Source organism: Aythya ferina (genome assembly GCF_964211825.1).
Source record: "Aythya ferina genome assembly, chromosome: 5".
Taxonomy (NCBI): Eukaryota; Metazoa; Chordata; class Aves; order Anseriformes; family Anatidae; genus Aythya; species Aythya ferina.
Window position 1 is genome coordinate 5,906,541 of NC_140301.1, and position 21,575 is coordinate 5,928,115.

At 43.1% G+C, this 21,575-nt stretch overlaps 2 protein-coding genes across 2 annotated transcripts in view; one reads left to right on the top strand and one right to left on the bottom strand.

Annotated features, from left to right (window-relative positions):
* The window catches only part of KCNC1 (potassium voltage-gated channel subfamily C member 1), a 117,961-nt gene extending 103,478 nt beyond the window's left edge, over nt 1-14,483 (top strand). The window contains exon 3 of the mRNA XM_084521965.1: nt 14,314-14,483. Within this exon, the coding sequence (XP_084378091.1) occupies nt 14,314-14,339 (26 nt within the window). The 3' untranslated portion in view covers nt 14,340-14,483. The remainder of the gene's footprint in view (nt 1-14,313) is intronic.
* The window catches only part of SERGEF (secretion regulating guanine nucleotide exchange factor), a 138,691-nt gene continuing 124,068 nt past the window's right edge, over nt 6,953-21,575 (bottom strand). Inside the window, 2 exon segments of the mRNA XM_084521969.1 lie at nt 6,953-8,858; nt 8,861-9,006. Coding sequence (XP_084378095.1) covers nt 8,820-8,858; nt 8,861-9,006 — 185 coding nt within the window. The 3' untranslated portion in view covers nt 6,953-8,819.

Genomic DNA, 21,575 nt, shown 5'->3' on the forward strand with positions numbered 1-21,575 from the left:
CAAAAGCTATGGCATCTGGGACTGCTGATGAGAAAGAAAATGTAATGGAACAGCATCCCCAAGGTCTGGAGGAAGTAGAGATTAAAACAAACAAACCAACAACACCACAAAGAAGAAACACTTACGGCTCTGGTAAGTGCCAAATTACACACAGCAGCAACAACAGAAACAAAACAAAAACCAAAGCCAACTGCAGATGGACCTTGTCTTCCTAAAACTACTCGAAAAGGAAATTGAGGAAGGAAGACCTCAAGCTGTGTTTTACAAACAGGAGAAAGGCTGATGATCTAAACTTGAGCATAATTAGGAAGCTCCTTTGTAGTCCTTGATCTAGCAGTATGTACTTGATTTCTATGCCAGTCACCTATCCTTTCTCCTGAGAACTAGTTTACTGTCTCTACGCTGTTATTCTCAGCCGATAAATGGGCAATTTCTTACCTCCTGAGGCAAGATCCAGGTTAATCCAGGATCCAAAAGTTGTCTACTGAACAACCTTTCCTCTTTTAGCATATTAAGAATCCCCAAGTAGCTTTGCCACATTTTTTATTTAACGCTGTAACTCAGGGGCCCAGTGTGAAGGCTGCTCAAATTCCCCATTACCATAATAAGGAACACTAATGATTCAGCCTTGTAAATCCCACATAGGTCTTCCCCTTCTGCAGCGCTTTGCATATATATGAGCCTTCGCTATAATTAACAGGTTGGGTACACACGGCCTAAGGCAATTGTCATTCTGTTCTACTTTTTGCACTCCCACATCTACCAGCCCCATTTTCATTCCGGTGCTCCTCAGCTTTTCCCGATCCGAGGTAACTGTGTCTTCAGGTGACTTCTATAAACCCCTCAGAAGCAGAGCAGTGCTTCCCATCCACTGTTCTCGAGGAGATGCCCTGCAGGTTAAGGTCCATCTGACCCCACAGCTCCCCCTTGCACGACAGAGGCAGCGCTGACAACCGGAGAGCTTCAGGAGGAGCTGCTGCACCGAGCCCTGACCCTGAACCCTATGAGAAATATATGCAGCATCCCAGCTGCTTTGCATAAGGACAGTTTGCCGGGCTGTTCTTAAAGCACGAATTCCTTCAAACCTGCCCACTCCCATCACAGAGGGCACACATTTTGACAAAAGAATTAAAACCATACACACATGGTGGCTAGATTCTGATCTCACATTTGCGACGATGCCAACTGCTTCTGACCACCCTGCCTCGGAAGAGCAGGAGCACGTGCAGCAGCTCAGCTGCCCCCTGCCTGTTTCCTGCTGGAAACAAACACCCAGGTTTCCTCCTTTGGAAACTCAACTCCCAGCCACGGCACCTTGTGCTGGTGCTCTGTGTGAAGCCACTGGCGGTTGCGGTGTTGTTTGGCTTGCTGACCTTGATGGCATGCCCCAGGCTGCACCAAGGTACCTGTCTTCTGCCGGGCCTCCCTGCGTGTGAAGCTGTCTCCACGAGTGCCATTTCGGACAGCAAGGACCTGAGAAGCGTTTTCTGTTCTCTCCAGCAAAGAATCAAGCTAATACCACTGTGATAACAGTCAAGCGCAGCAGTCATTAATCTGGATAAAGTGATTTTTCACATTAATTGCCTTCTTTCTCCTTAAAGTTTCAGAGCCAAGAAGAAAATACATCACCGAAACAAATGGCTGCTGGGACAAACGAGCAGTCTGAAATGCAGAGCAGAGCAAGCAGGGCTAAGGCAAGGACGTTCGCAAGGAAACTGAGCACAGAGCCGCTTAGGAAGATCCTGAAGCAAAAGCAAGCGCAGCTATTAGGCTGCCACTCTGCACATCCTCTCTGTAGGTTCAAAACACAGCAGCCTACCGCTCTGCTTTCCATATATATCCTGGAAGCAACTTGGGCTCACACAAGCTAACTTCACTTCATGCAAATGGGCTTCAATTATGCGGGTTATTTTTAAGTCTCTCATATATTCGAGCTTGGGCGTAAAATACCTGTCTGTTCAGAAGCCCCGAAGCCTCTGCATTCATCTAGGACTGTAGGTGCAACATTTCTCTCTCTAATGGGAATATAAATGCTTATTTGTGATCAAGAGCAGTATCTGAATTCAAATTAAACTTCGGGTACAAAAATACATCCAGAACTGCATCTCTTGACTTGCTTTGCTTCTCTCTCAGAGCAAATGTTTCAAAACTAAGCACCCTGACCCACCCCGGTGGATCATGCGCTCCCTGGCTCAGGCTGACTAGGCCAGGTTTTCAACCCTCTGCATTCACCTGAGCGCTTAAAAAAATTTAAAAACAGGTGCTTGTAGGCTTTCATCAGCTTCTCTACTGCCCGTGGAGTGCACCCGTGAGATTGCTCAGCCAGCAAAAGGCAGGGTGGTGCCGTTGGGTTAGCAGGGGCGTCGCGAAGGGACCCGTGCAGTGCCCAAACCCAAGTGGCTTCAGCTTTCGGCAGCAGCACCACGAGCAGGAGGCACAGCCCTAGCCCCAGCAGGCAGGTGTTGGGCTCTGTGGTGGTGCTGGCGGTGCAGGGGGTGGCCAGGGGAACCACAGCAGTAGTGAGAGGGCTGGGTGATGAACAGGGTGCAGGGCAAGGCCAGAGGCAGGCTGAGGAGGCAGCAGGTGGGGGTGTAAGAGTTAACAGCCACCGGGGCAGTGGGGAGGATGAGGAAAGCACCAAGAGAGGGAAGCAGCAGCAGTGAGGCTTGCTTGACACCGTTGAGGACTGGTGGCATAAAACACAGAGCCCTGGCCTGGGACTCGGAGGATGGGGAATTTTATTCTTAGCTCTGCCTTACACATGGTGGATGACCTTGGTTAGGACATGTCTATTTTTTGTGTCTCACCTCCTGTTTCTGTGACTAGCCCATTTTTAAAGTGTTCTGAGGTCAAAAGACAAGAAGCAGTATTTAGGTAGGAAGAGTTGTTACGATCGACATACTGAGAAGCAAGGCAGGAGCGGAGGGAAGCGCCTCTCTGTTGTGTAAGAGACACCACGTCTCCTTGTCTGCAGAGCACAGTGCCCTTACAGGAAGTCCTCTTCTTTTGTACTTTAAAGCAGAGCTTTATTATGGAAAAATGATTAAGCACCCACACCGTTAAAATGACAGAGCATCTTCATTACCGATTGGCAACTCCTCTGTTGCCCTGATTTAGGTACATCTTCTTGCATTGAAATCAGTAAAAACAAAACAAAAGCTAAACTCATTTGTCATTTGCAGAAAAAAAAAAAAAAAAAAAAAAAAAAGTCATAACATGAAATATCTCCCAATTCTTGGCCCTGCTTCTGAATATTTTTTTAAAAAATGCAAAAATACAGTTTTATAGAACACCTTCACATACACTTAAAGGATGATGATGATCAGGGATTGCTGTAGTCATACAGACTGCGTTGCATATGAATAACAAGGTGGTCCACAGACAAAACAGTCTGGAAACACAGGAGAAAGGTTAAAATTAATTCAAAGGCTTGCCAGCAAAGGAATTTAACTTAGGCTTGTCCATTCTGTAAAGGCTCGTCTGAAAATGAACTGAAATCTGGCATGTCACAAAATAAAAATGCCTGAGGAAGTTTAGCAAAATAACTGTCACCTGAGTTTTCTCATCTCCATGGCCAGCTTTTATTCAGGAAGAATTACTTCGTTGCTTTTGCTTCCAATCAAGCTGAAAAATGTTTTCTCCCAGCACTCTGCCAACGTGTGCTTCCTCACTCTCCCACAACACAGCACACAGTTCATCCAGGTCATGATTCAAACACACAGAGACCATTTAATTGCTGAGTATTTGCAGTTCCATATCCTCTTTCCAGGCTGCAGAGAGGCATTACTGAGTAAAAACTGCCTCTGCTTTAAGAACTGCTGAATGTGGAGACAACTGATGGGTCAATCTGTGAATGAAATGTGCAAACAACTGGAAACGTCCCTTACTTCAAGATCTGACTCTAAATGGGTTACAAAACAACAGCGGCAGCTTTACACATGCAGTTTCTCCAGCTTGAGAAGTGCATATGGAAAACACACCTCCTTTTACAGTTACTTTTTTGGGCCATTTCAAGTCAAGACTATTAAATCATTACTGTATCCCAGAACAAGACGTCAGCATTTATCAGGAATTAAGAACAACACAAAAGCTAATAGAAAAAGAGCAAGGGATGTACTTCCTCATTTATTTTTATTTTTTTTTTTTGCAAATAAAATAAGATGTTGGTATGTCAAGAGTTCAAGTCTCCAATTATTTTTTTGTGCAAGCTACAGCTTTCAACAAAATGGTTTAAGTCTGTTTTCTACTGAGCACATTTTTAAGTGCAATCAAAGCTGCCTGAGATGATCATTTACCAGAAAGCCTCCACTTCTAGCCTTTGGGAAGCAAGCCTGATATTTTTGTCTTAAGTATTTCTTCCCTTTTCCGACTTTTCAGCTGCTCTTAACTATAAGCTGGTAGTGAATACCACTAGCACAACTCCAAAATTGGGTAAAAAATCTGAAGTTTTTTGTTGTTGTGCTTTTTTTGTTTGTTTGTTTTAAGAAAATATCTAGTTAAAAGAAAATGCATAAGGCTTGCCATATGCCATAATAAATATACACATTGCTGAGAGAACCGAGAGGACTTTTCGGTGAAAACATGACCACAATTGTAGTGACAAAGATCTGCCAGCACCTTGATTTCTGATGAGGGAAAAGGAAGTGCAAGTCTCAAAATGACTTACATCTTGCATAAGTCAAGCAAAGGGCTGACTCAGAGTTCAAAGAATGTAATGGAAAAGTAGAAAGGATTTGATTAAATGCTGGACTAGGTCACAGGGTTGAGCTACAGATTTCTGAGACTGGAAGGTGAGAACAGAGATGTTGCTGTTCCAGCTGAAGAGAACTGAAAATTTCAAGATGTGCTATGAATGAGAAAGGAAACCCAGTGCAGGTCAATAATTCATGTTGTTAATGAACAATTGGAGAGGGAGAACAACAGCAGCTTGTCCCTCACCCCCCTCGCATGGTACCAGCGGAACGCAGTGCTGCTGTCCCCGTGTGATTATTCAGTCTTCAGGGCCCGTGTTTTTAATCTGCCTACCCCTTCCATGCTCCTTCCCTGTTTCAGCTGACTACATCAGGCTTTGCGCTCCACTCATTTGAATGTCTTTCCACGGTCACCTTTCTCCTCTACACTCAAACTTACCTCCTTGGTCTGTTTTCCATCCCCATCTTTCAGTCTTCTGACTCAGCTACACAAACGCAGGGTCCAGAATTCCAAGCAGTAAAGCATCAACTCCATCATGGAGCTACACCAAGTCAAATAACAGAAGTGACTCACAAGTGGCCTAAACCAATCCTTCTGATGTGTGGCAAACGGACCCCACACTCAGTAAGACTGTGAAGTAGGTATGTTTGTGCACCCCAATGCGGCAACTTACCTTGGTTATATGCAGGAAAGAGTTACATACATATGGAGTCTCCCAATGCGCCTCTACAGATGCATGACCTATCCCCACTTCATCTTACAATCAGTTCCAAGAAGTCATTGCCATGTCTCCTGGTGGTGGTCACCAGGGTTGTGGGGATGAAGGCCAATAACTCTTCTTCATCAGCACTAGTTGACCTCCTGCCTTGTCCAAAGGCTCTTGTCCAAACCACAGGGTCGGTCTCAGCCGGTTATTGAGACAGGTTCTCTGTTTTTGTCAGGAGCCATCCTTTGTGAGGGGCCCCAGGACTTCTTGTTTTAAGACTTTTAAGACTTATTTTGCACACAAGTAAGGAAAGACATTGAGCAACATCTATTTTTAATACAATAATCTAGGTATTCATTAGTCAGCATCCTGTCTACTACGATTCTCTTAACTCCCTCTCTCACTTCAGGAAAGAAAAACTTCTGGAAAAGAACACTTTCCTGCTCCCAGCATTCTTTAAAATGGCCCACAGGCATCTTGGTGGTTCTAGGAGTAACAACTGCACATGGCATCTTGGTGGTTCTAGGAGTAACAACTGCACATCTCCTGTGATTTCAAACAAGAGATGTATATACAACTGCTTTCTTCTCCCCCAGAGCCTGAAAGCTCAGTGGTCTGAGGGTTAACAGTCTAACTTGTTGTCCAGCAAAGCTCCCATACTCAATCCGCCTTCCCTCCTTGTCCCCCCAAGCATGTTGGCTCATTGGCAGGTTTGCCTATTTTCAGAAAACGGAAGGGGAGGCAGGAATAGCTGCACAGAGACTTGCTCACCTTGTTCTGTGTTACACATACGTTACAAACCTTGTCAGTTTATTTGCTTCTGAACGCATCCTGCTTACGTAAAAAGGCTTTCTTTGTTCAGAAGCGATGACACGCATAACCAAGTTGGTCTTTGCACTGCAGAAGCATTAGCATAGCATGTTGGCTCTGCATTTTGCCTTGCAGAGACTGACCTTCTCCATCAGGACACATACAAGCAACACTCACTAAGCTCCGGACGCCAGCAACGCAGAGGGTTTCTTCGCTTGACTGAGAGCTTTTCACTGTGTGCTCCCTTCCTCAGAGCAGAAAGCCTCCGTTCATTTTGTACAACATTTTATTCTGTAAACAAAGCATACTGACATACAGAACAGGGCATTCATTTCCGAGTGAATGAGCAACAACTCGGTGTGTTTTTTGTTGTCATTGTGGTGGTAGTTTTGTTTTTACATTCAACCATGTACCACCTACAATGAATTATTATTCACTCTTCATGCTACAGCAGCATCTAGAGGTCCTGACCAACTGTAAAGCATGGAGTAATTCAAGCTCTCAAGACAAGTTATTACTTCCCGATGTTTTCAATCTATATAGGCAAGACAAAGAAGGGGGGAAAAAGAAAGCAGTCCTCCCCCCCCCCCCCCCCCTTTCAAACGATGAAGAATACAGGCAATATGAAACTCAAGAACAGGACCAGAAACAAACCAAAGGACTCTCATTCTTTAAAACCCCAAATCATTCTTCACATTTCCAAAGGCATGTTTATCTTACAGATGTGAAAAAGTGACCAACAAGTCAAATAAAGTAGTGACATTTATTTGTTATATAATTTGTTGGATTCCTCTGAATGGAACCGCAGCGACAGCGTACACAACCAAAGCACTCTCAACACCATAACCCCAGGTCCTATGGGTCACATACCAGCTGTCATTAATCAAGGAGCAAAATCATTCAGAGGGTATGACTACTGAAACGAGATAATATTTACCAGTACACAGATCTCAGGAAAACAGAAATAGAACCCTCAGATAAAACAGCAAAAAAGGACTGACAAAAAGGCACGAGAAAGTGGTCAGTGCATGTAACAGAGGGGATGCTGTATGCAGAAAATAGTATTGAGGAGTCAGCGAACAGCAGCTTAGTCAGATAAGTAAAACATGTCAGAGGTAGCCTGGAACAGTATATTACCATGAAGAACCACAACCAACACAGATTAAAAAAAAAACAGCAGAAGACTCAATTTCACACCTTTTGCAGAAGGCCTCTTCTACTATCCTTACAGTTTCTTCCAGTATCTGTAATACTTTTATAAGCAGCTTCATACTACAAATTTATTCTCCATTGAATAGAAAAAGAAAACACATCTGAAAATTACCTATGAACTACAGTTGCTGCCAACCAAGGAGAGAAAGCCACACAGCTCATACTCTGACCTTAATTCCCTCCCCCTCATGAGTTAACTGTTATATCATTAGAAAGTTTTCCTGTCCTATTTTCTAACAGCCCTTTAATGGCATCCACTGTACGTGTGAAAAACGGTTTTATAAATAGCTTCAAAGGCAGTTAATGATACCAGAAGGCAATTTGCACTTCTCCATTTCTGCCACCAAAACCAGTGCTGGACCGACGTTCTCCACCAAGCACTCACCTGGAACTATTCCTGTGGGCATGCTCTGATCAGTAACTCAGCTGGGCTGCCAAGCAGATGCGAGAACCAACCTGACACTGCTGTCTTATAAGCTGGAGAACTTGTAAAAACTTTGTTTTTAGATTGCAGTCTTCCTATCCAAATGCAGCTGGAAACACGTGAGCTATCTTGGATCAAACTGTCCTCAACAGCTACAACTGACTTATGCTCTTCAACAAGAACTCTCCTGTTGTTTCCAAGAGCTCTTAGAAAATTTTCTTCCCTAGCAGTAGCTTCAGAAACTTTAGGTTTGCTTTGCAATTCAATAATAATTCATGTGGATCTGCATCCCTGCAAACCTATAATAAATTGATGTCTGGGACAGATGATAATTCCTCAGAAACACTGCTCCTTTCACAGTTTAATCAACTGCAGCTTGTTTCAGAAGGGCCTCATTTTCTCCTTTTTGCCAGCCTACTTTCTAAATTATCTTTTTCTTTCTCTCTCTCTTTTTTTTTTTTTTTTTAATTCTGATCTTCTGTTTAAAATGTGTGTATGCATCTACTTATGTTCACTGGCACTCCTCTGTGATGCAAACTGGATTTTCTAAGATGCCGGGATCTCAACTCCAGCAGATGCTGGCAGGTGCAACATATGCTCATCATAACATGCAGATAAAATAATATCCTCAGGCTGGATTTTTACACTAATAATAAGTGATTAGACAGTCAGCTTTCTCCTCACAGACTTCTCAAAAGAACAAGAATTCATTCTTTCTTCGATTATATTGCATCAAGACAAAATGTTTGTCACTCTACCTGCAGATAAGAAAGTCAGTACATGCGTAAAGAACCCATGAAATAATTTAAAAAATAATTGTTCATTTTTTTCTAATACTCTTCTATATGCAAACTCGTTCTTTTTAGTTTCAGAACAAACTTTGGCACTTTCCAGCTGCTGTGTTGATCACAGGCAATCTTCCCGCAGCAACACCGAGCTCTGCAATACAAAGATGTCCATCCACATCCACGATGCTCATTTCTGGTGTGCTGAGTCTAATGTGAAGTTTGACAAAGAGCCATGGAGTGTCCTGCCCCACATCCAATTAAGATCTGTTTTGCAAAACCGAGGGCTTTGACTGGCTTCGGGACCTGGACGTTTGCTTCTGTGCCATCTCCACACATCCCATGTTCGTTCCATCCCCAGGAGAAACAAGAGTCACCTGAAAGAGAGGATGCACAACATTGAATAAAGGCAGCAAACACAACAGCGTCAACTAGTTTGGGAAGCAGATTGGTCAAGTCATATTCTAATGAGGTTCTAATAAATCCTGCTAAGGGGGGAAAAACATTCAGGTTCTCTTGAAAACGTAAAAAAACAGAATGAGCTATTGCCTACCTTGTTTCAGATCGTTAACAACATAAGAGAGATCAAAATAATAAAGACATCTGAAAATTGCTCAGCAAATATCTTGTTCTGTGCCCATAGGAAGGTCTCTTTTAAAGGCACTTTAAACCTTTCCCAAAATGATGTGGGATCCTCATCTTTCAGGTTCACCTCAGTAAGCAAAACTTAGCAGCACGAACTGAGCCTAGTGCCACTGTAATCAGTTCATGCAGCACAGTCTGGAGGACTGGGGAACACACAAAGCTGCCAGGCTGCCAAACAAAGCTCATTCCTGCTTTCAAAGAAGTAGGAACGAAACCTAATTTTTCTCCTTTAAATACAGATCTCCAGCATGCCTTACTCTTAATCATCACACCTCTTCTGCTTGCTTCGGCATTATTTCACTGCTTTTATTACCCTTATTTTCCTTCACTGTCACTTATTTTTGTAAAATCTACTTTTACATCCCAAATCATGGTCCGTGTGTTATTATTACCCTACAGTACTCTTTCTTAAAGCAGAATATGTAAATCCTGTTCTATAAATTGCCGGCATAAGAAGAGATACATAACGCCCCCTCCCCCCCTTATTCTGAACAAGAGATATTTCTTCCCTATTTTCCTGTCTTTATTTGGCTGTCGCAGCCTGCGCCTGTGAATTCCTGTAATGAAAAAGAAAGCCACCCTGCAACAGCATCGTGTTTCCGATGCCACTGTTATTTTTGAAACGCAGCAGGTATTAAACAGCGTGAAGCACCACTCCAGAGTACAAACAACGAGAAGAAAAAAGGCAACATTCAGCATTGCAACCCCAATCATAATTCTAATTCAGAAACCGATTATTCCAAAGATAGCAGGATCATCTCTCTCTCCTGCAAACTCAGTACATTTCATTCTCATCTGCTTTCTTTATATATTACTATGTTAAAGGTCTCTTCTTCTATAATTAGGTGTAAATGTTACTAAAACGAGCTTTTGTGTGGTTTAACCCTGTAGACAGAGAAGCATCACACAGCCCTTCGCTAGCTCCTGCCCAGTTGGATAGGGGGAGAATCAAGACAAAGAGGTGAAGCTGATGTGTTGAGATAAAAACAAATTCACAGGACAGGAAAGGAAGGGAAAATAATAATAAGGGTGATACTATATACAAGCAAGGGCTGTGCAATGCACTTGCCCCTGGCCAAGCCCACTGTTACAGCTTTCTTTTTTTTTTTTTTTTTTTTTTTTTAGTAAGGCTCCAGGTAAGAATATTTTTGTCATTATTAACAAGCAAGAAAAAGGTATCACAAACCAAGAGACTCAAGATGCATCGTGGAACAATTATTCAGGGAAAAATTCAACCACAAAAAACCACCTACACCTAAGAAAAGGCATTCTTTTGCACAGTTGTTAATATGTTAATTCGTGGATCCTGCAGAGTAAGCCTACTTCAAAGGGAAAAACCTCCAAGTTTAATGAAAAGGAAATATAACATGCTCTTATGTTAATGAGATGACAATGGAAAGCTTTTTGTGGCTGAGCTCTTAGCAATTAGTGCAATGACCAAACGCAATGAGCTGATGTGTTTGTATGGGGATTCACTACATCTGACTGAAGGATTTATTTATTTTCATCCTAGCCCACCAGGACAAGAGAGAGGAAATGAGAAAGATTTTGTTCACCTTGAATCACAAAATGCTCAACGACGTATTAACGCCTCTCCAAGTAATAAGTAGACCTAGTTAAACATCTTTGGAAAAAAACTCAGCAAAATTCACAAGCTAGGAAACCCGCATACAAGAATACCTGCCCTAAAATAAGCACCAAGCCTTTTCCAGCCCACAGTTCTCCAAGCACGTAAAAAGGCCAACAAACAGATTTTTGTACGTGGCTCCAGTGAGCTTCATGTTTACTGAAATGAGCTGAGGGAAAGCAGACAAAAACCTACACATACAGAGTACCTTGGGTTCACAAATAGCCTTAGGCAAAAGGCCATATGCATACGGAGTGCCAGGCAGAAATCCGGAGGTCTGACAGGAGCTGACCGACACAGAACAGCGGGTCCCAGTGATGACCCTCAGCAACAAGTCCTATGTCTAGAAAGCTAAAAGGCAGAGAGTTACTATGGCCAGAATAGGTGTGCAATACCACACCTGCCTGCAGTACATTTTGAGCAAGGTTTGGGCAGAAAAAGGGCAGGTGCTTGATTTCTGTCAGAGAAAAGAGAACTGGTGGAAAAGATGCAGAGTCTGGTTTTTGCACCGGCATCACTGGGACTTGCGGGAGGGCTGGCAGGGAGTGGGAAAAATGAATTAAGGAAAGGTGAGTTCAGGGAAGGCCTTCATTAAGGAACAGCCTGCAGTGAGACTAAACAGGCTTTTCCCCTGAACAAGAAATACACACAAAGTGGGAGCAGAAAAGCCCTTAATTTGCCAGTTTGGGTCACAAAACCAATCAAGGGTTACTGTCTTCCCTCTGGGCACAGGCATTACCTGGGCTTTTCTCAGGGTAACTACAGTGACAGCCGCAATCCACGACTTGATCAAACTGGAGAAAATACTTCTGGTACAGTAAAGCTGCTACTTATTGGAGAGAGGAGGGGGTTCTGGGGAAGCAGGGGTCTTGCAGTTGCTCCTCACTGCTGCGCACTCTGTTCTTCAGATAGGAAAAATGAATGTTGGCAAATGAGATGCTTTGGGTGAGATTCACTGCACCACTTCAGCCACCTAGCAGGCAAGCAACTTCGCTATGGTTAGGAAAACCTGGTGGAAACCAGGAAGCTCCAAACATCGCTGCAGCCTTGTTTCGGGCTGCAGTCTACTTCTAAGCCATTGTGCCCTGGAGACTAATCACTGAGATCTTTCAAAGCTTATCTCCTCCTTCTGCTCCTGTTCTCCCAATCACACACACAGACAGAAGCTGGCTTTGAAGGCAACCCAAGTCTTGAAGACAAGCTATTCAGCAGACAGCTTTGTATATTAAGGATTCATTAAAGCATTTTAGTCCAGCTCTATTGCACAGGCTTTGTGCTCTCAGCAATACTCCAATACCTCGATATTATTATTCTTTTAATTTTAAATTAGTGCTACTTTTCAGATGGTTATAGATAAAGTTACAGTCATCGAGAGACTGGCAATTTGCTCAGAGCAAGTCAACTTGAAACAGAATCAGGGCAGAACCTGGAACAAAATTCAGGTGTCTTTTGGCTATTTGGAAAGGCTTCAAGCCTTACAAGGCGTAACATAACAATATGCAAAAGGTTTAGACTACATCTGACCACAAAGGTTGTAAAACACGAGTGAAGTCTTCCTTTGTTTTCAGAACACCTGGGAAGTGATGGTATAGTATGAAATAAAAGAAATAATATATTACTTTTGCATTTTTGTTAGCAGCAATTCTGTCATAAGTCGAAACAACTTGCAGTTTTACAGTGTAAGAGACAGAGTTAATCCCAATTCTTTCCATACAAAAGCACAGAAACATATCAGCAGTTGGAAGGACAGCCAAAATATTCTGCTGTGTCTAAAAGCCGCCTTTGCTGAGCGGAATATGAGACACAATCCCAAGACAGCATATGCTGCTGAGCAGCACAAGTAGAAACCAGTGAAGAGACCTGTGCAGTGCCAGCAGCATCACGGAGCCACACTGATGGCCACGTTTCCCCGGAGCGAGCTGCCTTGCACTCAGGCAGCCCATCCAGCTGCTGCTGGAGCTGCCCAGGCCCACGGCCTTCATAGCCACACACAGACCCCACAATGCCTTAGAAGAAACGCACAGGCACTGCGGCGCTAGCTCAATGTGCAGATGAAGAACATAGGTTTTGTGATAGCAAGTACGAAGTCACGGTGCTGCAGGCTCGCTGAGTTCAGAGCCAGCCTCCAGCCCACACCCGGTCCTCACCCCAGCGGGGCAGCACGACCAGCTCTCCCCAAACGCTGGCGCCACAGCACCGCTCACTCCTTCCCCTTCCCCATGTGCCAGGGCTTTTAGCCCAGTGAATATCAGCTGCCTTCTGGTCCTGTGTCTGGTTTTCCTCCTGGTACCTAAAGGAGGACGACTGCCCGTGGCCTCCTCACAACAAATGCATGAAGCCAGCACGACAGGGGCTTCTCTGGCTTGGTGCCCTGAACTAACACCTTGCATTCATTATTTTTTACAGCAGAAGCACTGCCGTGTTACTATGAGCTTCCCTCTGCCTGTACCTGTACACGTGTAGCAGAGCAGGGCCTTTGCACTGGGTCAGAGCCTCCAGGCCAGCCGACAAAATCTCTCACTATAATATACAGCCAGCTACTGGGAAGAGTCAGAAAATCAGCTTGAGCATGCTCAGGGAGCCACACTACGATGTGGACTACCATAAAATGGAGCTATAAGGCTACACATCTACTCGGAAATTAATTTCACTTGGGAAAGCCCAATTTCTTGTTTCTCCTTCAATATCAGTCTCTATCCCATGAACAGCAAAGAAGCAAGAGCATTACTGGGCATAACTTACCTTTTCCATCCTCATTTTCAGACCAGAGAAATAGCTGAGAGTTACAATGTGGGAACCATGTCTATAACAGTTTCTGAGCATGCCATGAAGGGCAGCATAGCACATCTGACAGCCTGAAAACGGTATGTGGGGAAGGGCCACAATGCACAGTAACGGAGGGAAAGAGAAAGAAACTAGCCCTGCAGACAAATAGGGAAAGGTATGGTAAGAACAGCACTTACCAAAAAAAGCATTCGTATTCTCACAGGAATGTGGTACATTTTCCTATGCAGTGTTTTAAGCACCAGACAAATATTTCAGCCCATTCACTAGAGGTAGTGCCATCTTGTCATCTAATATCAAATACGAGTGGAGATTTCAGTCTACTCTCACAGGGCAAATCAAAGCAGGAGCTGAATGGCTCACCCCACAAATTAACAGGCAGCTATTTAACAGAATCGTTCCACATTCTTTCAGACAAGCCATGGTTTAGGTTACTCAGTGCTAGTTCATGACACATTTTGTTTTTTCTTTCTCAGTTATACATTGCCATTTTGAGGAGAAAAACCTGCAGAAATACACAAAAACATACCTAAATTCTGTACGAGAGAGAGGTTTGCTTGGCTGCATGTAGGTAGCAAGGAGAAAAGTCTACTGCAAGTATTAACTGTTGACATTTCTGCTTTCACAGGCAAACACCAGTGGTACTTCTTATGACTAAGGCTCACGGGTGCTGCACAGGGTTTGCCTTTTGGTGTTACTCAAACGTTTCAATTCCTCCCAGCAGGAAAGCACCTTCAGCTCAGCACTGAACAAAATATGGGCTCACGACTTTGCGCAAGACTGAATATAGCTGGACCCCTGACAATACGTGAGGATTATATCATGCATGAAGCAGCTGCAGTGCAGAGAGGAATAAGCATTAAAGATGCTTGCTTTTTACACCTGTAGAAGACAAGAAAATCTTGAAATTTTGCCTTCTGAAATACAGGACAAGAACACCTGACAAATTTGTCAGTGGAGAATTTTGTCTTAAGGCTCTGAATGTTAACCTGCTTCATCAGAGTACCAGGCATGGCAGAAAGTGACACTCATTCGCACAGCTTACACCCCTGCCTCTCCAAATGACAGGCACAAAACGTGTCAGTGCTCTCACTCTGTGTGACCACAACTAGACAGTCACGGTCTTGTCGCAGAGACAGGGACAGGAGTCCTGTGACCATTTCTACATGACGTGAAGGAGAACAGATAGAAAATACCTTTTACTAAGTGCTTAGTAAGAGGTTGTCCATGGGAATTCAAATGGCCAAAGCAATATTCCGACACCTAGGAAGGGGTGAGAGTCATTTTGGTGTCCCTTGAGACCGTTCAGAGCCATGGCCATTTGCACCCATGTGTGCTGGGTATAAAGCATTACTGTGTCAAGCTTAGACACGCTTTCAACTGAAATAAATGACTATACAAAGAAAATGAGGGGACAGCTACAATTCATTCTGACCTGGAACATTACATCCAAGACCCAGAATTGAAGGCAATCTTCAGCACCCCACTAGGAAAAGCGACAGACAAGTGCAGAGATGGATGCAGATGTGAGAATGGGCAACTCCTCCGACTGCAGGACAGCTACACGAAGCTCACTGCACACACCACGGACATCGCAGGGCAGAAGTTACAGAGGGCAGGACAGGCAGCAGCATGCAGGTCAAATGGTGCTTCCTTCTACTTTGTTGGTTGAAATCAGAAATGAGATCGCACTGGGATCTCTCAGAAATCTTCTCTTCAAGAAAGAATAGCTAGGTAGGAACAGAATATTTTGAAAATGCTTTGGCACTTCATGGGTTTTATAAAGCAACTCGTTGTACCGTACGCTGGTCTATTTACAAGTATACAGATTTAAGGTGATAATGTACACCAGGCTATATATGGCTGTCAGTCTTTGGCAGCTTATAAAAAATACTTAGGATACAATAAAAGGTAAACAGATATTCGATATGGTCACATTTACCTACAATTTCTTCTTGTCTGACTGCTATTCTCTTCCCCTGAAGGGCTGTTTCCACTGAGCAAAAGCGAGTGTTTTGTTCTGGGATTTGTTTCTGAAGATGTTCTTTCCTGTAGAACACAATTATCTGTAACTCAGAACCAAGAAGTGAAATGCGTGCTCCTTCCATATGGGTATCTTCTGTAAAATAGCTTTATGCTTAAATGGGCTTTAGTTTGGATGTTCCCCCTTTCACTTTCCTTCATCAGTTGCAAGGCTGCATTTTGGTCAAGTTTCATGATACGTGGTATGAACGCACGCTGCTGTTGAGTGAAATTTTAAAAATCTGCTTGTCGATATTGAACAAGTGAGGGCTTTTTTTCCATGCTTAACAAGTAATCTGAGGCGAAGTCCAGGTCATTAGCTAAAGCGTTAGAAATGCAAAGAGAAAAGACAAGGAAACAAGCGCTCCCTGAGTTGCTCAGTTCCCTTCTTATTGGTTGAACCAGCAGATTTTCTCAGAGCTCCACAAACCTTGTCTCCTAGCAGGCAGTAGTTGCAACTCAGCAGTGAAGTTATTAGGATGCCTTACTTTGATGACGTTTCAAGCTGTAATGTTAGCATAGCACAGCGGCTCAGATCCTGGTTCCCCTGCAAGAGTCACTTTGCAGTTTTAACTGACAGCACTGAAGTATGTGTGTACAGAAGAGCTTTAAAATACAGAGCTCAATGCAAGCTATAACATAGCTGGAGAAAAAGGGAATTCAGGATGAACTGCTTTACCCTCCTTTCTGGGCAGGATTTTCAGATTACATTTCCTCCATGCTGCAGCTGTTGTTCTTGATTTAGCCTACTTGTATCTGGTTCAAATGTGCCTATACCACACTGTACTGTAGTGCAAGTGCACACCTAATAAACCCCCTATGGACCACGTGCCTCGTCTGTCTCCGTTTGTGTGCCTATTCTTATAGGGATTCTTAAACTAGCCACTGTGTTGGGGGTCTGAACAGGGTAACTAAAAATCTACTCAGACACAACAGTGGCTGGGTCATCTGAGCACCTATAGAGAGAGCAAGAAGTAAATGATTTAGTAACATTCCCATGTTAACAGTGCTGGAGCTTAAAACCATCATTCCCCTCACACAGCATAGTTCTGTGAACTAGCAGCATCCTTTTCAAAGAAGGAAACAGAGAGTGACTTGACTGAGCTATGAAAGAAGATGAAAGTGAGTAAAAAAAAATAAAAAAAAATCCCATGATTCAGACTTCACAGACCTTAAAGAGATTTACTTCAAGTGTGTGTACCAGAAGCAAGTCATGTTTGTTCAAAGTGGCAGATGAAACGCAAGGTTTTTACCTGAAATTGGCTCTGCAGAGCTGAGCTTGTGTTAACTTTCAATTCCAAGTAAAACAGTAGCTGAATACTGAAGGAAAAAAAATTTTTTTTTGGATAAACATGCCAAGCAACACCACCACAAACTACAGCCTCAATGTCATCTACATGGCTTAGCCATTTCTCTGATTTCAGAAAGGGTTTTGGGGTCTACTGTAAAGCAGAACCCGAGTGTTCCAGCTCTTCCCATTTCTTAAAAATGAGCATAAGACTGGAGGCTTCAGCCACAACATTCAGTCAAGCAGGTGATGCAGATTAATGAGACAGATGATGTTTATCAGAGGAGACATACAATTCTCTTTCCTTTCCCAGGTAACCAATAGCCAGGAAGACCAGAACTCTAGGAATATAAGCTCTATTTTTTTAAGCTGTACTTTTAAAGCAGTACTTGATATTTAAGTAAGCATTCTGTAAAAACTAAGCAAATGGTCAATACTGGATGTAAAAATAGTGGGAGAATCGGCTATGTCAGGTATGGTAGAAAAAAATAAGTGCTGTACCATACATAAGAATTAAAAACATTCAGGAAGAGAATCAAAGCAGACAGCTTCAAAAACAAAAGTGCCCAGAGGGTAGGATTGGATCTGTTTCTCCAAACATCAGTTCAAAACCATATACACCTGCTGAGTGAAGGCTAGAGGAATCGCTTGCTGATATGAAGCCAAGGAAGAGTTCTACCATCAACACCCATTTGATGGTAGCAAACCGTCAAAGACTGGTTGAATTACATAAACACCGATTTTGCCATACTTGTTTTTCTGGTGCAGAACAGGGATTTTGGGCAAGATGTAAGGCACAGCTTACCAACTTTCACCTTTTTATATTCTGCATGGATAAATCTCACTGTAATTCCGTTCACTTTTATCCACTGTGTTATATAACTTCAAACTAATTATTCCTGTTGCAAAGAAATAAAAATTAAAAAGTTGAGCTTCAATTCTGAGTTGGCAAAAAGCATTTCAAAGCAACACACAGGGCTAAAGAGAGTCTAGCCCTGAGCTAGACCAGAACACACAGGGTGTGTAAGCACACCTCTTGCGACCTGGGGCCACCTAGGTGGGGAGCAAACCTGCTGCAGCACAGCTTCTCCACATTTCTCCTTGCAGCACTGCCTTCGGCCTTCACTGCGACTCCAAAGTCCGTCTGTCTCCTCTTCACACCACTCCTGCCTAGCTTTCCCTAGAAGCGAGCAAGACAGGAAAGAAACACCAGCACAATTTGGGATGCCACATACAAGTAGCACCACTTGGGATGTCCTGGTTCAGAAAGGCAAACAACATCTCGTTCCTGCAGCTGGTTCAAGGTATGTTTTGGGGCCACCTCCTTGCTTTGCCTCCATCACTGTAAGGGACACACAGATTCTGAACTGGGAGCTGCTCCTTGAGCAGAGGGAACATATCGAGGCAGTCTCTGGAAGACAGCAAGTGCAGAAAAGAGTGTCCTGACATGAAAACCTGCTGCCGTTAACACTGGAGAGATGCTTTCCCAAAGTTTCATCGCATTTTCTGGACCCTGGCAAAAGAGCCATAGTCCAAACAACATTCATTCATCAGGTGCGGGGATCTGAGGTTAGAAAATAAAACGGCTTTGGCAAGGTGACAGGAAGGACAGCTGATGGGCAGAGGGATTCAGAGGCTCCATGCCAGCTCCAGAAGGTCAGAGGAGCAGAACTGAGAGCGCAAGCTGCGTCCCTCAGACACGGTTTGGCGCTATCCCATCTGAGCCTCTGCATAACCTCAGGGTGAAGAGGAAACTAGCTGGAGTCAGGACTAGCTGGCACCATTTTGGAAGAACTGTCCCCGCCAGAAATCTGGGATAACAAAATATTCTTCAGAACAACAAAAAAGTAAACTCTACAAAGAGAACATTTGACCAAATAAACGATCCAAGAGCTTTGTTCTCCTCTCTTTGGAGGAAATGGAAACACTGGAAATACAGCACCTCCTTCATGCACTGGCCTCACTCTTCTTTCTTGTGGACATGCAGAAAACCGACTTTTTCTGTCTTCCCCTATGGTCAGCACTAAGCTAATCACAGAGTGGGATCAGCTACATTAAACCAAAAATGACACTGAAAAAAATTCTTAAAATTTAAGGCCACATTTGGCACGACAACTAATATTTATCATTACTCCCAAAGAAACAGTAATAGCGTGGAAAACTTTTAAGTCATGATGAATGTTACTGAGAAAATAGACTAAAAGACTAAACCCAAATCAGTCCAAACTTTTGGTGAAATAGCAAGCTTCAGTTTGCAGTAATAAAAGTTACACAGGATAAGCATGCACTACATATAGATAGGTATAAAACACACGAACAAATGAACACTGTGTAAAGCAGTTCTCACTAACCTTCAGTGTGACTATCTGGGAACCTGATTTGATTCTTTAAAACACTGGGAAATAGAACAACCAAATAATAGGAAAACGAGGTCAGACAATGTAGATCTGTCTCGTGAAATAACTAATTTTTTCTGACTCTGCTTCAAACGTCTTGTGCTAACTTTAAACCTGCTGCATACCAATAATAAAAGCATTTCTCGTACAGTTCAGACAAGAGATCTCCAACCTTCAAGGCCACTTATTAACAGACCTGTCTATTCATGGGTAAACCAAGATGCCACTTCCCTCAACTCCACAGGCTTCTTAAATCTACTCAGGGATAGGAGAAGCAAGAGCTTACATTTTCATGTGTCAGATCAACTTTGCAGAAGTCTTTAACAGAAGTGACTCATTCCCAAATCATTTAAACACTTAAAAATGCTATCCTAAATCCCAAGTAAGAACCCACCTCCTTTTTTTTTTTTTTTTTTTCTTTGTGTCAGCATTTTAAAGCTCTCCATATAACTTCCAAAATTTATTTAAAACAAAGAACCATGATCTTTATTAAAAAGGATAACCAACCAGGCCAAGGTATTGTAGCCAATCACTGAATCTAATAATTTACCATCCAAAAAAAGGGTGTAGGAAGAATTACAGCACAACCAGCAGGCCCATATATACGCTTGCAGACATGTATCCTACAGGATGCATGCATATATGTATATATAAATACTTTGCACAGGCAAACAGAGGATACACGTACCTAATATCTACAAAGGTACACGCAGGTAGCAGCCAGCATCTCGCTTGCTGCCACAGAGAGTTAAATCTGAAATGCAAAACCACATTTTCAACAGCGAAGTGACAGAACTTTGAAACAGAGACCGCAGCAGGTTGTGCCCACGCTGTCCTGGCAGCCAACAATGCCTGCCTCAGGCCTGGCTCTCTTCTGCGGAGCTCTGCCCAGCAGGGTTCATGCTTTTGGACCTCGTGTTGGCAGCAATGCACAGTGCAACAATTCATTTTTCCGCACACGTCTCTGTAGATGATCACGGTTGATTTGGAGCGCCTCAGTTCCTGGGAGTGGGATCCAGCTCGCCTCACTCCAGAAGCCTTAGTGGTGCATCTGCTTACCTATGTCCGTACGTGTGCATGTATCCAACCCTTCACCTAGGCACCTACCTCATCTCATGCTCAAGAGGCACTTGTACAGTGTGGTTCACCTCATCCAAGGCAAATTTCAAGTCAAAAAAAGCCTTGTTCTCCATCTCTACCTCCTCGTTGCCTGTGTATTGGACTAGGTCAGACTAAGTTTAAGTTAAAGTAGACGAAGTTTACCCTACTGAGCTTTCTGAAAATCAGATACTTTTAAGGCAAAAAAAGAAAAACACCCACTGACATTTCAAGGACGTCCAAAACGTTTATGTAATTTTGAGAATTCAGATGTATCCTACTCCTCCAAAATGTCACATACACTACATAACTCAAAATGCTGTTGTCCATTAAAACCTTCTAGTATGATAACCAGTACTGCATGAAGTGCCACTTCAGTAAACACCAGGCCCTATCTTTATAGTTTTACTGCATCTCTGGTATCTAGCTCGTTCAAATAAAACACTAAAGGAAAAGGAAAGCAGCAAAGGCTTGATTCGAAGGCAGTTAATTTGTGCATGATTAAATTTAAAGTGGACTTCAAAAGTTGATTCAGCTGCCTGGCAGATTGAGCTTGTTCCTGATTTCTGCATAAGCATACCTATAAATATGGAGGCAAAGCATTACACTGCAGTAACTTCTTAGGAAACAGGAATGACTTTTCCATCTAAGTAGTAGCACTTGGTTATTTAGAACTGCCTTTACATCGCTGTGTTGAAACATGGTGCCATTAATTTCAGCAGCTCTGACTTGCAGCGCCTTCTAAGGTAGCCGACGTGTCTTGCTAAAAGGCTGCTGATTACCTTTCCAACATGAAAGGCTAAGCTTTTCGGAAATTACATAGGAGATCCTTCTAATTAATTAGTCCGTAGTTCCCACACCACTTGATTTCACTATTGGCTTTTGGGGGGGATGGGAGTGATGTTTATAAAGCTCCTGATGCTTTTGCAAGCAAAAATATTTCTTGCTTTCTGCAAGTGATCTTTTTTGGATGCTTCTGCCATCGATAAATTCTTTGGCCCCCTAGAGAACAACTAAAGGATGATGACTTGGTATTCATTTGCAAGCATACTTCTATTTTTGAGGATTTCAGTTGACTAACCTGAT